This window comes from Lissotriton vulgaris, chromosome 4_1 (genome assembly GCF_964263255.1).
Source record: "Lissotriton vulgaris chromosome 4_1, aLisVul1.2, whole genome shotgun sequence".
Taxonomy (NCBI): domain Eukaryota; kingdom Metazoa; phylum Chordata; class Amphibia; order Caudata; family Salamandridae; genus Lissotriton; species Lissotriton vulgaris.
The window spans coordinates 2062225630-2062240017 of NC_141691.1; the positions used below are offsets into that span (position 1 = coordinate 2062225630).

The 14388-nt window shown below is 43.1% G+C and overlaps 1 protein-coding gene across 1 annotated transcript in view; it reads left to right on the forward strand.

Moving 5' to 3' along the window:
- Positions 1-376: 376 nt before the first annotated feature.
- The window catches only part of LOC147724983 (E3 ubiquitin-protein ligase TRIM39-like), a 331308-nt gene continuing 317296 nt past the window's right edge, over positions 377-14388 (forward strand). The window contains exon 1 of the mRNA XM_086966463.1: positions 377-824. Within this exon, the coding sequence (XP_086822589.1) occupies positions 381-824 (444 nt within the window). The 5' untranslated portion in view covers positions 377-380. The remainder of the gene's footprint in view (positions 825-14388) is intronic.

Here is a 14388-nt window from a genome sequence, read left to right on the forward strand (position 1 = left end):
AGTGTAGTTGGCCCCCATATGTGTGGCCCTTTATGTGCCCCCTCAAAATCATTTCTAGGGATGTCACTTACTCGAGGTCACCGTGTGCAGCAGGGACCTGAGCTCAGTACCGCATTCAACCGTGCTTGCCTCCGATGTTTTACTCTTGAGGGTGTTATATACAACTCTTCTACCCTCTGGTATTTTTCTCTGATGTCACTATGTGTTGCAGCCACCCTATGGCGGTGCACCTGCACTGTTTCTTGTAATTAACAGCTTATCTTCTGTGTCAGCCTGTGACGTGATCAGAACAAAGGTTGCTCTGAGCGGGACACACCTCGCACTAATACTGATAAAAATATTCCTGTCAGATGAAGGTTCCGGCACAATTCAGAGCAGACATGGCGGCCTCAGACCCCGGGGCCGAGCTCCTAGAAGAAGCCACCTGCTCCATCTGCAGGGAGCTGTTCATTGACCCCGTGACCCTGGACTGCGGACACAGCTTCTGCCTCGCCTGCCTGAACAAATTCAAGGCCAGCGAGGATTTAGAGAAATCCTGCCCGGAATGCAAACAGAAGTTTGGCCTGAAGAAAGAACGGAAGCCCAGTACGAGATTAGCAAATATGGTGGAAATTGTGAAAAGAATGCAAATAGCGTATGGAGGCCACATGCAAGGCACTCTGTGCGAGGAGCAGGAGGAGAGTCTTCAGGGCGGTCTGTGCGAGGAGCACGGGGAGAGGCTGCAGCTCTTCTGTAAACACGACGTGTGTGTGGTCTGTAGAGAGTCCCGAGCACACAGAGCGCACCGTGTGACCCACGTCACCGAGGCCGAGCAGGAGTACAAGGTAAGAGGGTCTGAATCTGGAACGAGGGTCTGTCAGCCACAGTAGACCTGTCGCCCGATTGGCTCGTGTGAACTTGCATCCGATCCATGAGGTGGCCTCGCATGGACAGTCCTGAAGCAGGAGAGGTCTCTGCTGCCCTCAGGTCTCAGTGTCTCCTGCTCCCGCCTGTCTGGTCAGTAGTGACATAAACACACAGGAGGGTTCCTCGAAGGTCCCTCACGGGTCTGGCTTGTATCTACTTTGCTTAAAGCGCAGCCGCTGCTTCCAGGCTCTGAAAGGCGCGTAGGGAACAGTCTCATAGTGCCAACATCAGCCCATACCCCAGCCCTCCCACAACAATTAACTGAATAACAGACACAACACAATTGTTTGGTGGAGAAAGTTGCTGCAGTTTTATTTGCATAACAATATGCAAACATGTTGGGTTATCTTACGGGCGATCCAGGGGCAGGCAGCCCCTCGCCAACTGTCCACCTGATACATGATGAGCCATAAAACCCCAGTGGTATTAACTGTGTTGTCAATTTGGGGGAAGGGATAGCCCCTCCCACCCACAGACCTCCAGTCTGTGGGTGGGGGGGGGGGGCGGAGAGTTGCAAGCAACCCCCGGTTGCTCAGGTCCACAACCGCCCGTAGGACTAACGGGACGCCGTCGCTCCTCCAGGATCCCACGCAAGGACCTCCTTGGGGGATAATTGGCTTTAGCACCCTTACTGTGCTCCTGTAGAGGGTACCCTTCGGTCCCTTACAGCCTTTGGATCGCCCTGTAACTCCGCCATGGCTCTGGGTGTGGGCCCGCCGCCCCAGGCCCCCCCCCACCTTATACTAACCTTCACTTACAACCTGCTGCTACCAATGCCTCGCCTAAGTCTAGCAGAAATAGGTCCATACCCACTTTGGATAGGTGTATCCCATCGTCTGCAAAGCACCCCGTGCTTTTTGCATGCAGCAACCCTTGCCTGACAAAACCAAAACCTCTTTGCTCCGTGAATTTGCGTATCACTCTGTTCACCCACCTGTGCGAGGTCTCCATGGCATCCCCTGACCTTGCGCCCCGCCAAAACAGCCTAGGCTTAATTTCAAACCACCATAGTTCACAGGACCCCAGCATATTACTCAATTAACACAAAGTGCCCCTCATCTCCTAAAGCAGGTCCCTACGCCCTAGGGGAACCAAATCATCACCTCCTAGGTGTATTACCATTACGTCGGGTGGCAAGTCCCCCCCACCCAGTCTCTGAAGATTTTTCCGCTTCAAGCTATTCCAACGCATGTCGGGTGTCCCCAGCCAAATTACCCTCGTTGCCATGAACCCGTGTTGGTTGGCGGCAACGGTACAAATACTTCTCCCCCCCACTCCCCTCCTCCCTCGTCGGAAGTGACGTCACCAGTGGACCCACACAGGTCCCCGACACTAGAATGCTACTGGTGTCTGTGCCATCGTGTGGCACTAAGGGTGGCCGCCCTCTTAGGGGGCCCCCTTCGGTGGCCCGGGGCAGCCTGGCAGAAGCTCCAGGCTGCCCCTGCACAGGTCGGAGGGGGAGGGGTGGGGGGGATGATGGTGCTGGGGGCTTCTCGCACATACAGTTAATGCTGGAGCGGGCACAGGAACTGTCCTGAGTCCGCATCAGGCTAATCTTGGTCTCCATTGGCTTCCTGCAGAGACAGCAGTAAGGTTGAGAAAATTGTGTGCTGTGCCTTCGAGTTTGGGGCCCTGCCCTGGATACCTTCCGATTCGTGATTGGCCAAAGTTTCCTGGTGTCAGTGCACTTGGATTAGAGGGAAGGGAGCTGCGCGCCTTGAGGCCAGGTCAGCCTCTGACCGGCTTCATTTCCTCAGGAGCTTTAAGCCTGTTTTTTCACAGGAAAGGAGCCCCTGATCAGGCTCTGACAGCTGCGTTGTCACAACTCTCATTCGCAGGTTAACGGCGCAGGCTGGAAATTTTAATTGTATTTATATAGCGCTTCCTCCCCCTCATGAGGCGTTGAAGGGCTCTACGGTGAGTAGCATGCTACTCTTGAACCCAAGGCTACAGGAAAAGGGTTTTAAAGAGAAGAGGTTGCGATGCATGGAATGAGGTATCAGACAATTTCTGAAACACAATAAGAAGCATTGAGGCCGGCAGGAATGAGGCTGAGAGGAGGCTGAGAGGAGGCTGAGAGGAGGCAGAGAGGAGGCTGAGAGGAGGCTGAGAGGAGGCAGAGAGGAGGCTGAGAGGAGGCTGAGAGGAGGCTGAGAGGAGGCTGAGAGGAGGCAGAGAGGAGGCAGAGAGGAGGCTGAGAGGAGGCTGAGAGGATGCTGAGAGGAGGCTGAGAGGAGGCAGTGAGGAGGCAGAGAGGAGGCTGAGAGAAGGCAGAGAGGAGGCTGAGAGGAGGCCGAGAGAAGGCAGAGAGAAGGCTGAGAGGAGGCTGAGAGGAGGCAGAGAGGAGGCAGAGAGGAGGCTGAAAGGAGGCTGAGAGGAGGCAGAGAGGAGGCAGAGAGGAGGCTGATCTCAGACACATAAGGCCGCAGAGAACGGAAGGTAAGAAGAGGGTCACTCTGAAGACAGAAAGGAGGGGAATCAGGGGGAAGGAAGTTAAAAGCATTGTTTCATTAACGGTTTTAATAGTATAGAGGGAAAAGGCATACTGAGAGGGAAAGCAATCAATAGAATGAAGTAACATTATGTAAACCAAAGCTGTAATGCACCAAAGTTTTTCCCCTGCCTCACCTGAGAGTGCTCTGTTTAGGTTTCAACGGAGCATGCTCTGTTTAAGTCTCACCTGAGACAGTGCTCTATTTAGGTCTCACCTGAGACAGTGCTCTTTTTAAGTCTCACCTGAGACAGTGCTCTATTTAGGTCTCACCTGAGACAGTGCTCTGTTTAAGTCTCACCTGAGACAGTGCTCTGCTTAGGTCTCACCTGAGACAGTGCTCTGTTTAAGTCAGACAGTGCTCTGTTTAAGTCTCACCTGAGACAGTGCTCTGCTTAGGTCTCACCTGAGACAGTGCTCTGTTTAAGTCTCACCTGAGACAGTGCTCTGTTTAGGTTTCACCGGAGCGTGCTCTATTTAGGTCTCACCTGAGACAGTGCTCTGTTTAAGTCTCACCTGAGACAGTGCTCTGTTTATGTCTCACCTGAGAGTGCTCTTTTGATGTCTTGCCTGAGACAGTGCTCTGTTTAAGTCTCACCTGAGACAGTGCTCTGTTTATGTCTCGCCTGAGACAGTGCTCTGTTTAAGTCTCACCCTAGACAGTGCTTTGTTTATGTCTCACTTGTGAGTGCTCTTTTTAGGTCTCACCTGACACAGAACTCTGTTTAAGTCTCACCTGAGACAGTGCTCTGTTTATGTCTCGCCTGAGACAGTGCTCTGTTTAGGTCTCACCTGAGACAGTGCTCTGTTTAGGTTTCACCGGAGCGTGCTCTATTTAGGTCTCACCTGAGACAGTGCTCTGTTTAAGTCTCACCTGAGACAGTGCTCTGTTTATGTCTCACCTGAGAGTGCTCTTTTGATGTCTTGCCTGAGACAGTGCTCTGTTTAAGTCTCACCTGAGACAGTGCTCTGTTTATGTCTCGCCTGAGACAGTGCTCTGTTTAAGTCTCACCTGAGACAGTGCTTTGTTTATGTCTCACTTGTGAGTGCTCTTTTTAGGTCTCACCTGACACAGAACTCTGTTTAAGTCTCACCTGAGACAGTGCTCTGTTTATGTCTCGCCTGAGACAGTGCTCTGTTTAGGTCTCACTTGTGAGTGCTCTATTTAGGTCTCACCTGAGACAGTGCTCTATTTAGGTCTCACCTGAGACAGTGCTCTGTTTAGGTCTCACCTGAGACAGTGCTCTGTTTATGTCTTGCCTGAGACAGTGCTCTGTTTAGATCGCATCAGGGAGTGCTCTGTTTAAGTCTCACCTGAGACAGTGCTCTGTTTATGTCTCACCTGAGAGTGCTCTATTTAGGTCTCACCTGAGACAGTGCTCTGTTAAGGTCCCAACTGAGAGTGCTCTGTTTAGGTCTCACCTGAGAGTGCTCTATTTATCTCTCACCTGAGAAAGTGCTCTGTTTATGTCTCACTCAGGACAGTGCTCTGATTAGGTCTCACCTGAGAGTGCTCTATTTAGGTCTCACCTGAGACAGTGCTCTGTTTAAGTCTCACCTGAGACAGTGTTCTGTTTATGTCTCACCTGAGACAGTGCTCTGTTTATGTCTCGCCTGAGACAGTGCTCTGTTTATGTCTCACCTGAGACAGTGCTCTGTTTAGGTCTCACCTGAGAGTGCTCTGTGTAAGTCTCACCTGAGACAGTGCTCTGTTTATGTCTCACCTGAGAGTGCTCTTTTGATGTCTCGCCTGAGACATCAAAAGTCTTGAGTTTAAGTCTCACTTGAGACAGTGCTCTGTTTATGTCTCGCCTGAGACAGTGCTCTGTTTAAGTCTCACCTGAGACAGTGCTCTGTTTATGTCTCACTTGTGAGTGCTTTATTTAATTCTCATCTGAGACAGTGCTCTATTTAGGTCTCACCTGAGACAGTGCTCTGTTTAGGTCTCCCCTGAGACAGTGATCTGTTTAAGTCTCACCTGAGACAGTGCTTTGTTTATGTCTTGCCTGAGACAGTGCTCTGTTTAGGTCTCACCTGAGAGTGCTCTGTTTAAGTTTCACCTGAGACAGTGCTCTGCTTATGTCTCACCTGAGAGTGCTCTATTTATGTCTCACCTGAGACAGTGCTCTGTTTAGGTCTCACCTGAGAGTGCTCTATTTAGGTCTCACCTGAGAAAGTGCTCTGTTTACGTCTCACCCGAGACAGTGCTCTGATTAGATCTCCCCTGAGAGTGCTCTATTTAGGTCTCACCTGATAAAGTGCTCTGTTAATCTAACACATGAGACAGTGCTCTGATTAGGTCTCACTTGAAAGTGCTTTGTTTAGGTCTCACCTGAGAGTGCTCTATTTAGGTCTGATCCAGCGCCCGTATAGATATTCTGTCTCAACCTACACTACACCCTACCTGATACTTACCATCATATAATTCACACAAGGCCCATGCAACTGAGACAGAAATGGGGCATCTGAATCATGTGGCCTAATTATTCGAACTGTTTATATCATATGTACCCTATATACAACTGCAGTATAACACATTTAACCATGGTATTTAACGCAAACATTTAATTAGGCCACTTTTGGCCAACGAATCAGCTAATGGTAACGACTAAAATAATCAAGACCAGCTTGACATTTTAAGTCTTTTATTTTAATTTTAAAGTATAATATTTAAAATCACTTTTATTAGCTCTTTTATTAATTGCAAACATTTATATTAAATTGAAATCTTTATTTCAGCATTGAAGGCACAAAGAACTGGCATTTCAAGAATGACCAAAATCATGATTTTTAAATTAACTCAAGCCTAATTCCCTATGCTAAGCTTTCTGACCTGTAAAGGAAAAGACATTTAAAGTTAAGTCTTACGTGTCCCAAGAAATCGGACAGCACTTCGCCCTCAGGAACAGTCAGCCCCGCTCCTCTCAAGGGGCAAAGACTTTATACGTTTCTAACTCACTAATCTAACTAAAATGTTAACATTTAATGTCTTTCAGCAACCTGATTGGTTGCTAGTCGTCAGACCATCATGAGGCCACTATTTTGAAAACGCCAAAACGTCATGCCATTGTCCTTTCACAAGAGGCGACACCAGCTTCCGAGGTTTGATACATTTTACTGAAAACAGTTCACAGTTTCCTCCATAGCTCGGTTAATCTGCCACTTGTCACTTCCTTTGCCTTGGCAATAATAACTTTCAGAGCACGTCTCACACATTTGTTCTTGTTTTGCCATCCATTTATTCAAAGAAATGTCTCCATGGAAAAGCTTTCCATCATGGCTGTGCTTGGCTCATCTCTGTCAGGCTAACCAGCATTTTCCAACAAACCTAGGCCTCAAGCCTTTTTCTCGGGCTAGTATTCAAACAAAACAAAACAATAATTAATTCAGGTAATAAATGTCATTCTGTTAACCACCCTCCAATGCTAATGTTAACCCATTAGTATAAGTCACCTAGCAAAAGCAAAAGCACACAGAAAAAACGTCTTTTAAAAAATCTACCATTCTTCAAAAGTCCAGCAGGATTCTTCTTATATCTGAAAAAGATAAACAGACACAACATAGACAAAAGCACATATAAAATAAGCACATGCCATTAATTAATCAGCCTCATTAATGTTGACAAAGACAATAGGACAAACAAAACATCATTAGTTATTTATTATAAAACGCACTCGCAAATGTAACATAAAGCACATATCGTTAGTCCCGTGTGTAATAGTGTATTGCGATTTAACCCTAGGTTGATCTAGTAATACAAACCATGCAAAAACTCATTAATATAATTAGTCAAGTTATAGGAGATTAATATCACGAGCCAGAATAAATTTATTTCTGAAACTCGCTCCATCAACTCCCTCATCTGGTGATTTCAAAATCACCAAACAACACCCAAAATTTAGAAAACTTTGCACCAAATTTAGAAATGTCACATTTTGTTTTCTTTCAGTATTAGTTTCCCTAAACTCCGGTTTCAGCAGTTTGTCCAAAACTTTCATATTGAGCCCTCCGCATCTCTTCTAATTCAATTTCCTTCTCCTGCTCCTTTCTAAGTTTATATATCCTCCTCTTCTCCTTCTGATGCTTTTTCCTCTTGTGGATTATGCAACTAATTTTTAGGAGAAGTATCACTATAATGATGACAATTACTGGACAGAGCACTTTGCCAATGATTGAACTACCAATCTCTGAAAACCAATCTTTAATCGCCTCAATTCTTTTGCCTAATTGTTCAGTGAAATTTTCTTCCTCCAGGAGTTCAATTTCTTCATGGAATTCAGTAATATTCTTAATGAGTGTCTCAATATTCCGACTCTTGTCAGGAATATAAGTACAACAATGCTGGATATGCAAAACCCCACAGACTCCTCCCTCTTTTGCAAGCAGAATGTCTTATGCAAGACGATTCTGCATAACTATGCTTCGGGTAGCAACAAGTTCTGTGTTGACTAATTGGAAACCACTTGCAGTGTCTGTAGACAATCTATCTACAATTGTGGAAACCTTTCTAATTTTGATCGAATTTAGGGTTATTCCTACCATGGGAATGACTGTGCCAAAAATGTCTCCCAAAACTTCTGTAAAACTTTCCCTCTTGTACCTATTCATGTGTTCTCCAAATTCAAAGGTACCCTTTGCATTTTTGTCAACATGAAAAATCTTTGGAAAAACTAATCTAAGATAACACGTCCCATACCAATGGTCTGGGAGGCTAAAATACGCTTTGTTACCACAAACAAAATAAATTCCAGGAAAAATAGGATCTTTCCCACCTTTAAATCCCCATCCCCCTGTGATAAGGTATGTATCCTCACATTGGCTTGCACCCACAAAAAAGTTATCATAAAGTGTGTTATCTCTTCTAATACAAAATTTACCACTAACTGGTTCATCTATATGAATAGCTGCATTTGTGTTAACACCATTGAGCTTAGCATCTTCTGTTTGCCAAAACCTCGACTTAGCATGTTTGAGTACCTCATTTCTTTTGTAAATTACTCTTCTCTCCTCAACCATGTTTAAGAAAGTCTTTTCTTCCGCTCTCATTTTGCATGTTAAATTGTTTCTATAAGCATATTCGTAATTAAGCTCATTAGTTACCATAAAGAATTCCCTCATCTGCTTAGCAGGTCTGACTTTGTTTAAGCTATTTACAACTTTGAGATTTGCGAAACCCTCATCAAAGTCTGAGTAATAATACTCCAATCGACCTGTTTGATAAAACAAGCTAGCAATTACACTGCACGTGATGCCATATGTAAGGGGTAACATGTTATAGGTAACCCCCTCTGAAACAGAAGCAGGAAGCTTCACACAGACATAGCGATCCTTTACATTCATGACTTTAACATACTCAGATAAAAGCCTAGAAAATGAATTGCTAGAAAAATCTCCAATAGATCTATCTTGATGGATCTCTGGATTATGCTCAATAACTCTGTTAGTCTTGCCAGCATGTTTTTCTTGTTTCGCCTCTACTCTACTTGTCATATTAGCCTTACATTTCTGCTTATCAAATCCAAAAGGATAAACAACAGCCAGTATTAACCAGACTAAAATTAGAAGAACCACACAAATTGAAGACATTTTGCAACATCTTCTCAAGATGGAGCACCTTGAAGTATCAGAACTAGGCATTTTAAAATGTGAAATCGAAAACAAAAATTAAAAAAACAAAAACATTTTAAAAAATATGTGAATAATGTATGTAAGTACCGTAAAATATATATATCTCCCCTTTAAAGTTTTTTTTAATATTTTTTAAAACTAAACCCTAAACAGCTTTTCTTCGACCTTGCGTCACATGTATGTGTCTTTTCCAGCTAACACAATTTCTTCAACCTTGTGTCACCTAACACATTTTCTTCAGCCTTATGCCAACAATTAAATCCTTATTTTAAAAGAAAACAACTTCAATCATTGTCACTAGCTTCTTCCAAATCTTCTTGACTGCTACTTCCAACATCCACAATTGGCGGTATGATAATGTATGTCCACTCTGGGGACTTGTACCTTTGATTCGGTCTAATCACCCTTTTTGCTTTACCACTAATTACTTCAATTTTTCTAGCTTTCTCGTTTTTATTTTCAGAATCACCCTTCTGACTAGAAATTTCATTAACTTGCTCCTTTGATTTTTTAACTAACTTGAATTTCAGATTTTCTTTTGGCCAAGCATCTCCTTTTTTCAAGATTTTCTTCTTTGGCACATTTTCGTTGCATTCAGCTTTCCAAGCTCTTTTTCTGAATTTTCTTATTACAGACTCCTCATCGCTCTCGTCTGAATCAGTTTCTGAGACTTCGAATCTGTACCTAGGAACTTCTTTACTCGGCAGCTTCACTCCGTTAGGAACATCATCCTTATAGCTGGTACTTGGTAATTCTTCCTCTTCTTCAGGGATCACCTTTAGCTTCCCAGTTTCAGAATTCTTGTTCCTGCATTCAGAGCTACTCTTCTGCTTTTCAATACTCTCCTGAATTTGATTATCTTCTTGCTCAGAATTTTCTGCTTCTAAATCTGTTTCTGCTTCAGAATCTTCCTTTTCTGCTTGAGATTCTTTTTCTAGCAGTTTTTCATCATTTTCTTGATCGAGAGTAACAATTTCCAGATCTTTTTCATTCAATACCTGATTTGCATCTGAATTCTTTGGATCACAATTCTCTTGCTGATCATCAGAATCTGGACCTTCAGGATCTCCTTCTGAATCTGAATCAGTTGTTGTGTCACTTTCTTCATCAAGATCATCAGGAGGTGGTACACAAATGGTGTGACTTGCATGCAGCCACCTTTTCAAACCCCTACACTTGATAGCATTTGTTGTAACAAGAATCACTTGTCTCGCCTTCTGCCATATGGGTACTAAACAATTTCTCCTTCGATGAACCTTTGTTCTGACCCAGTCTCCAGGTATCAGATCATGAGCTTGCTCTTTCTCTTTTGTAATCACATCTGTTCCCACATGATGAAATACAGAATTTACTACATCAGAGAGGTTCTGACAGTACTCAATAATTGCACTATCATTAATACTCAAAAGCTTGCCAACTCGAACAAATGCTTGCCTCATCACTCTACCCATTAAGATTTCATGAGGACTAAGGCCTGTCTTTTTGTCAGGAGTACTTCTCAATATCATCAAAACAAGTAGAAGAGCATCCGTCCACATTACTCCTGTTGCTAGCCACATTTTGGAAATTCTGTTTTTGATTGTTCCATTTATTTGCTCTACAACACCTGATGCTTCTGGTCTGTATGCACAGTGTAACTTCTGCTCAATGCCCAATGCTTCACAAATCAATTTTAACAATTTGTTTTCAAAATGCGTTCCACGATCACTTTCAATAGTCACCGGAAAACCATATCTAGGTATGATCTCCCTCAAGAGTAATTTTGCCACAGTGACTGAGTCATTGTGACGAGTTGGGAAAGCTTCCACCCATCTTGAAAACAGACAAACAATCACTAGCACGTACCTAAGCCTATTGTGTTGTGGCATGTCAATAAAATCCATTTGCAACCTAGTAAAAGGACCACCCTCCCGTCCTATGGTTCCAAACTTACAACAGTTTTCCTGTTTGGATTCATTTGTTGGCAGGTCAAGCATCTCTGGCAAAATGATTCTGCAATAATTCTGAATTTTGGACTGAACCATGTTTCTCTGAATAATCTGATCATGGAGTCTCTTCCTAAATGCCCTGGACCATGGTACATCCGTGCCATGTCAGCAAGCATGCAATTTGGCATTACTGGTCTGTCATCTTTGTAAACCCAGACTCCATCTTCCTCTCGCTGTCTGCACTCTGCTTTTAACCGTGTATTTTTCTCTTCATCGTCTGCCTCATCTTGTAATTCCTTTACTCCCTGCCATGTTTCAACTACAGATATTAGCAAGAGAGAGTTCAAAATGTGACTTTTATCCTTTTCCCGATTGATTGAATAATTGTTCCTTGCGCAGTACTTTGCAATTTCATCTGCGTAAGCATTACCTTTGGTAATATAGTCTTCACCCTTTTTGTGTGCTGCACATTTCACGACAGCAATTTTTTCTGGCAGCTGAATGCCATCTATCAGTCTTTTGATTAATTTTGCATTTCTGATTGGCGTTCCTGCAGATGTTAAATAGCCTCTTTGAGACCAGAGCTGACCATAATCACGAACAATGCCATATCCATACTAACTGTCAGTCCTTTTCCCTTTAGCTCTTTCACAGGCTCGAATTAAACTAATTAATTCTGCAATTTGAGCTGAACGAATTCCATCAAGAGGTGAACCCTCTACAACATCTGAGACTGTACATACTGAGTATGCTGCTCTCAATATGCCCTCTTCCATTCTCAGACAGGAACCATCAACAAAGTAAACTAAATCAGATTCAGGTAAAGGAACATCTTTTATATCCTGCCTGGGCTTGGTGCAGTAATCTATAACATCCAAGCACTTGTGATCAATGTCAATTTCATTATTAGCTTCAGTAACAACACCATCCGGCAGTAATGTGGAAGGATTTAAGTTCACACATCTTGCAATAGAAACATTATCTGATCCCAGAATCGTTTTCTCATATTTTGTCAGCCTGTTACTTGTCAATTGCTGTGTTTTGCTTCTAGTAAGAAGAATTTCAACTGAGTGAGGTACATATACTTTTACAGGAAATCCCATTATGATTCCTTCACTCTGCTCAAGGCTTACACTTGATGCAGCCACTGCTTTTAAGCAACCTGGCAAAGCTTTTGCAACAGGGTCCAAAACACCTGAGAAATAAGCAATTGGCTTCCTCAATTTCCAATGTCTCTGAATTAAAACTGACAGTGCACAACCTTCTCTTTCACTGCAGTACAACTCAAATTCTTTTTCATAGTCTGGCATTCCTAAAGCAGGAGCTTCACACAAACGTCTTTTTAACTGCTCAAAAGCCTCTAATTCAGTTTTTGTCAGAGTAATTGGATCTTTAATGTCTGCTTTTGTCAGTCTTTGTAGTGGTTTCGTAATTACAGAAAATCCACTAATCCACTGACGACAGTAACCAACCATTCCAAGAAACATTCTGACCTGTCTTTGTGTTGTCGGGGGCTGTATTGCTCGAATCATTTTAATTCTTTCTATTGTCACTTGTCTGATTCCCTTCGCTATTCTGTGACCAAGGTATTTTACCTCTTGTTTACAAAACTTTAATTTTGCAGGTGACACTTTATGTCCTTCATCTGCCAAACGATTCAAAAGAGTAATGGTGTCAGTTACACAATTTTCTCGTGTTTTTGCAGCCACCAGAAGGTCATCAATATACTGGACCAATGTTGAATTTCCAGGTAAAACTAAATCTTCCAGGGATTTCTTTAACAACTGATTAAAGATAGATGGGCTCTCAGTATACCCCTGTGGGATACGACACCATGCTAGGATGCGGTTCTGGAACCTGAACGCAAACATTTGTTGGCTTTCTGGATGCAGTGGAACTGTAAAGAAGGCATTACATAGGTCGATGACCGTATACCATTCTGCATCATGCGGAATCTGATAAAGAATTACCGCAGGGTTTGGAACAATTGGGCAACATTGAACAACAATCTGATTAAGCTTTCTTAGGTCCTGAACAATTCTGTAAGTACCGTTTGGCTTTTTGATACCCATAATCGGTGAATTACATGGGCTGCTCTCAATTTCTTTTAGAGCACCTTGACTTATGAACTTTTCAATCAAAGGAATTACTCCTTCAATCGTTTCAGCTTTCATTTTATACTGAGGAACATTCGGGAAATCTATTCCTTGTTTTACAGTAATTTTTACTGGATCCACATGTTTCATGAGACCCATATTGTTTCCAGTTAGGTCCCAAATTTCTGGATTGACTGGCTTTTTAAGCTCTTCAGGCAAATTGTTTTTGTCAAAGGCAGGAAATAATTTACTTTCGTCTTCGACCATCAGCATTGTCAATTTGAAAAGACCATCTACTTCTGAAGTTTGTAGCTCAATACCATCCGGTGAGCAATAAATTCTACAATTCATCTTACAGAGTATATCACGACCCAATACATTTACAGGACTACTATCACAAACTAGAAACCTGTGTTTATCTTTGAAGTTCCCAATTTCAACTTTTACAGGCTCAGTTAGACTTGTTTTAATCTGTTGATTTGCTACACCTACAACTTGAATGGCTTCACCTGAGAGAGGAAGGTTTTCAATTTCTGCTGATCTAACAGTAGAACGGGTAGCACCTGAGTCCACAAGGAAAGTGACATCTACATCGTTCACTTTACCATTAACAAATGGACCAGCCTGATCTACCTCAAGAGTGGGTCCAAGCACACACTCTTCCTCCTCTCTCAGGCACCGTCATGAGTAATCTTCTGAGGAATCACTTACTTCATTCTCTTTCAACCAAAACTGCTGAGAAACATTTGACACATTCGTTTTTGACAAACCGTTTACCTGATTTCCTCCGCAGAAACCTGTTTCTGGAGTATATCTTTGAGCATTCACACAGTTAGGGAAAGGTGCTTGTGGGAAAGGTGCTTGTGGATTCTGGCTCTGCTGATTCACTACCTGTCGCTGTAGCTGTCGCTGCTGACTTAACTCGTTTAACTGCTGCTGTAGCTGCTGTTGCTGATTTATCTCACTCTGCATCTGTGGATTCAATGATGGATTTTTAAAATTTCTGGGCGGATTTTTACACTCTCGCTTCCAGTGTCCAATTTCGTCGCAAATAAAACATGGGAGCTATTGTTTTAGCTCTTCAATGTTCACATTAAATTTAGGCTTGTTATTAAAATTATTTCTAAATTTGCCTTGATTCTGATGTACATTTTTATTTTCATAAGCCATCTGCTGTTGCTCAGCGACCTTCACTTGTACCCACATTGCCTTTTCTTTAAGGTTCTTCTGCTTTGCATCTATCTCATCACTGCAATATGTTGCTTTTCTTAGGATGTCATCAACTGAAAGTGATTGCCAACCCACAATTCCATGTTTAATCATCTCACTTATTTCAGGT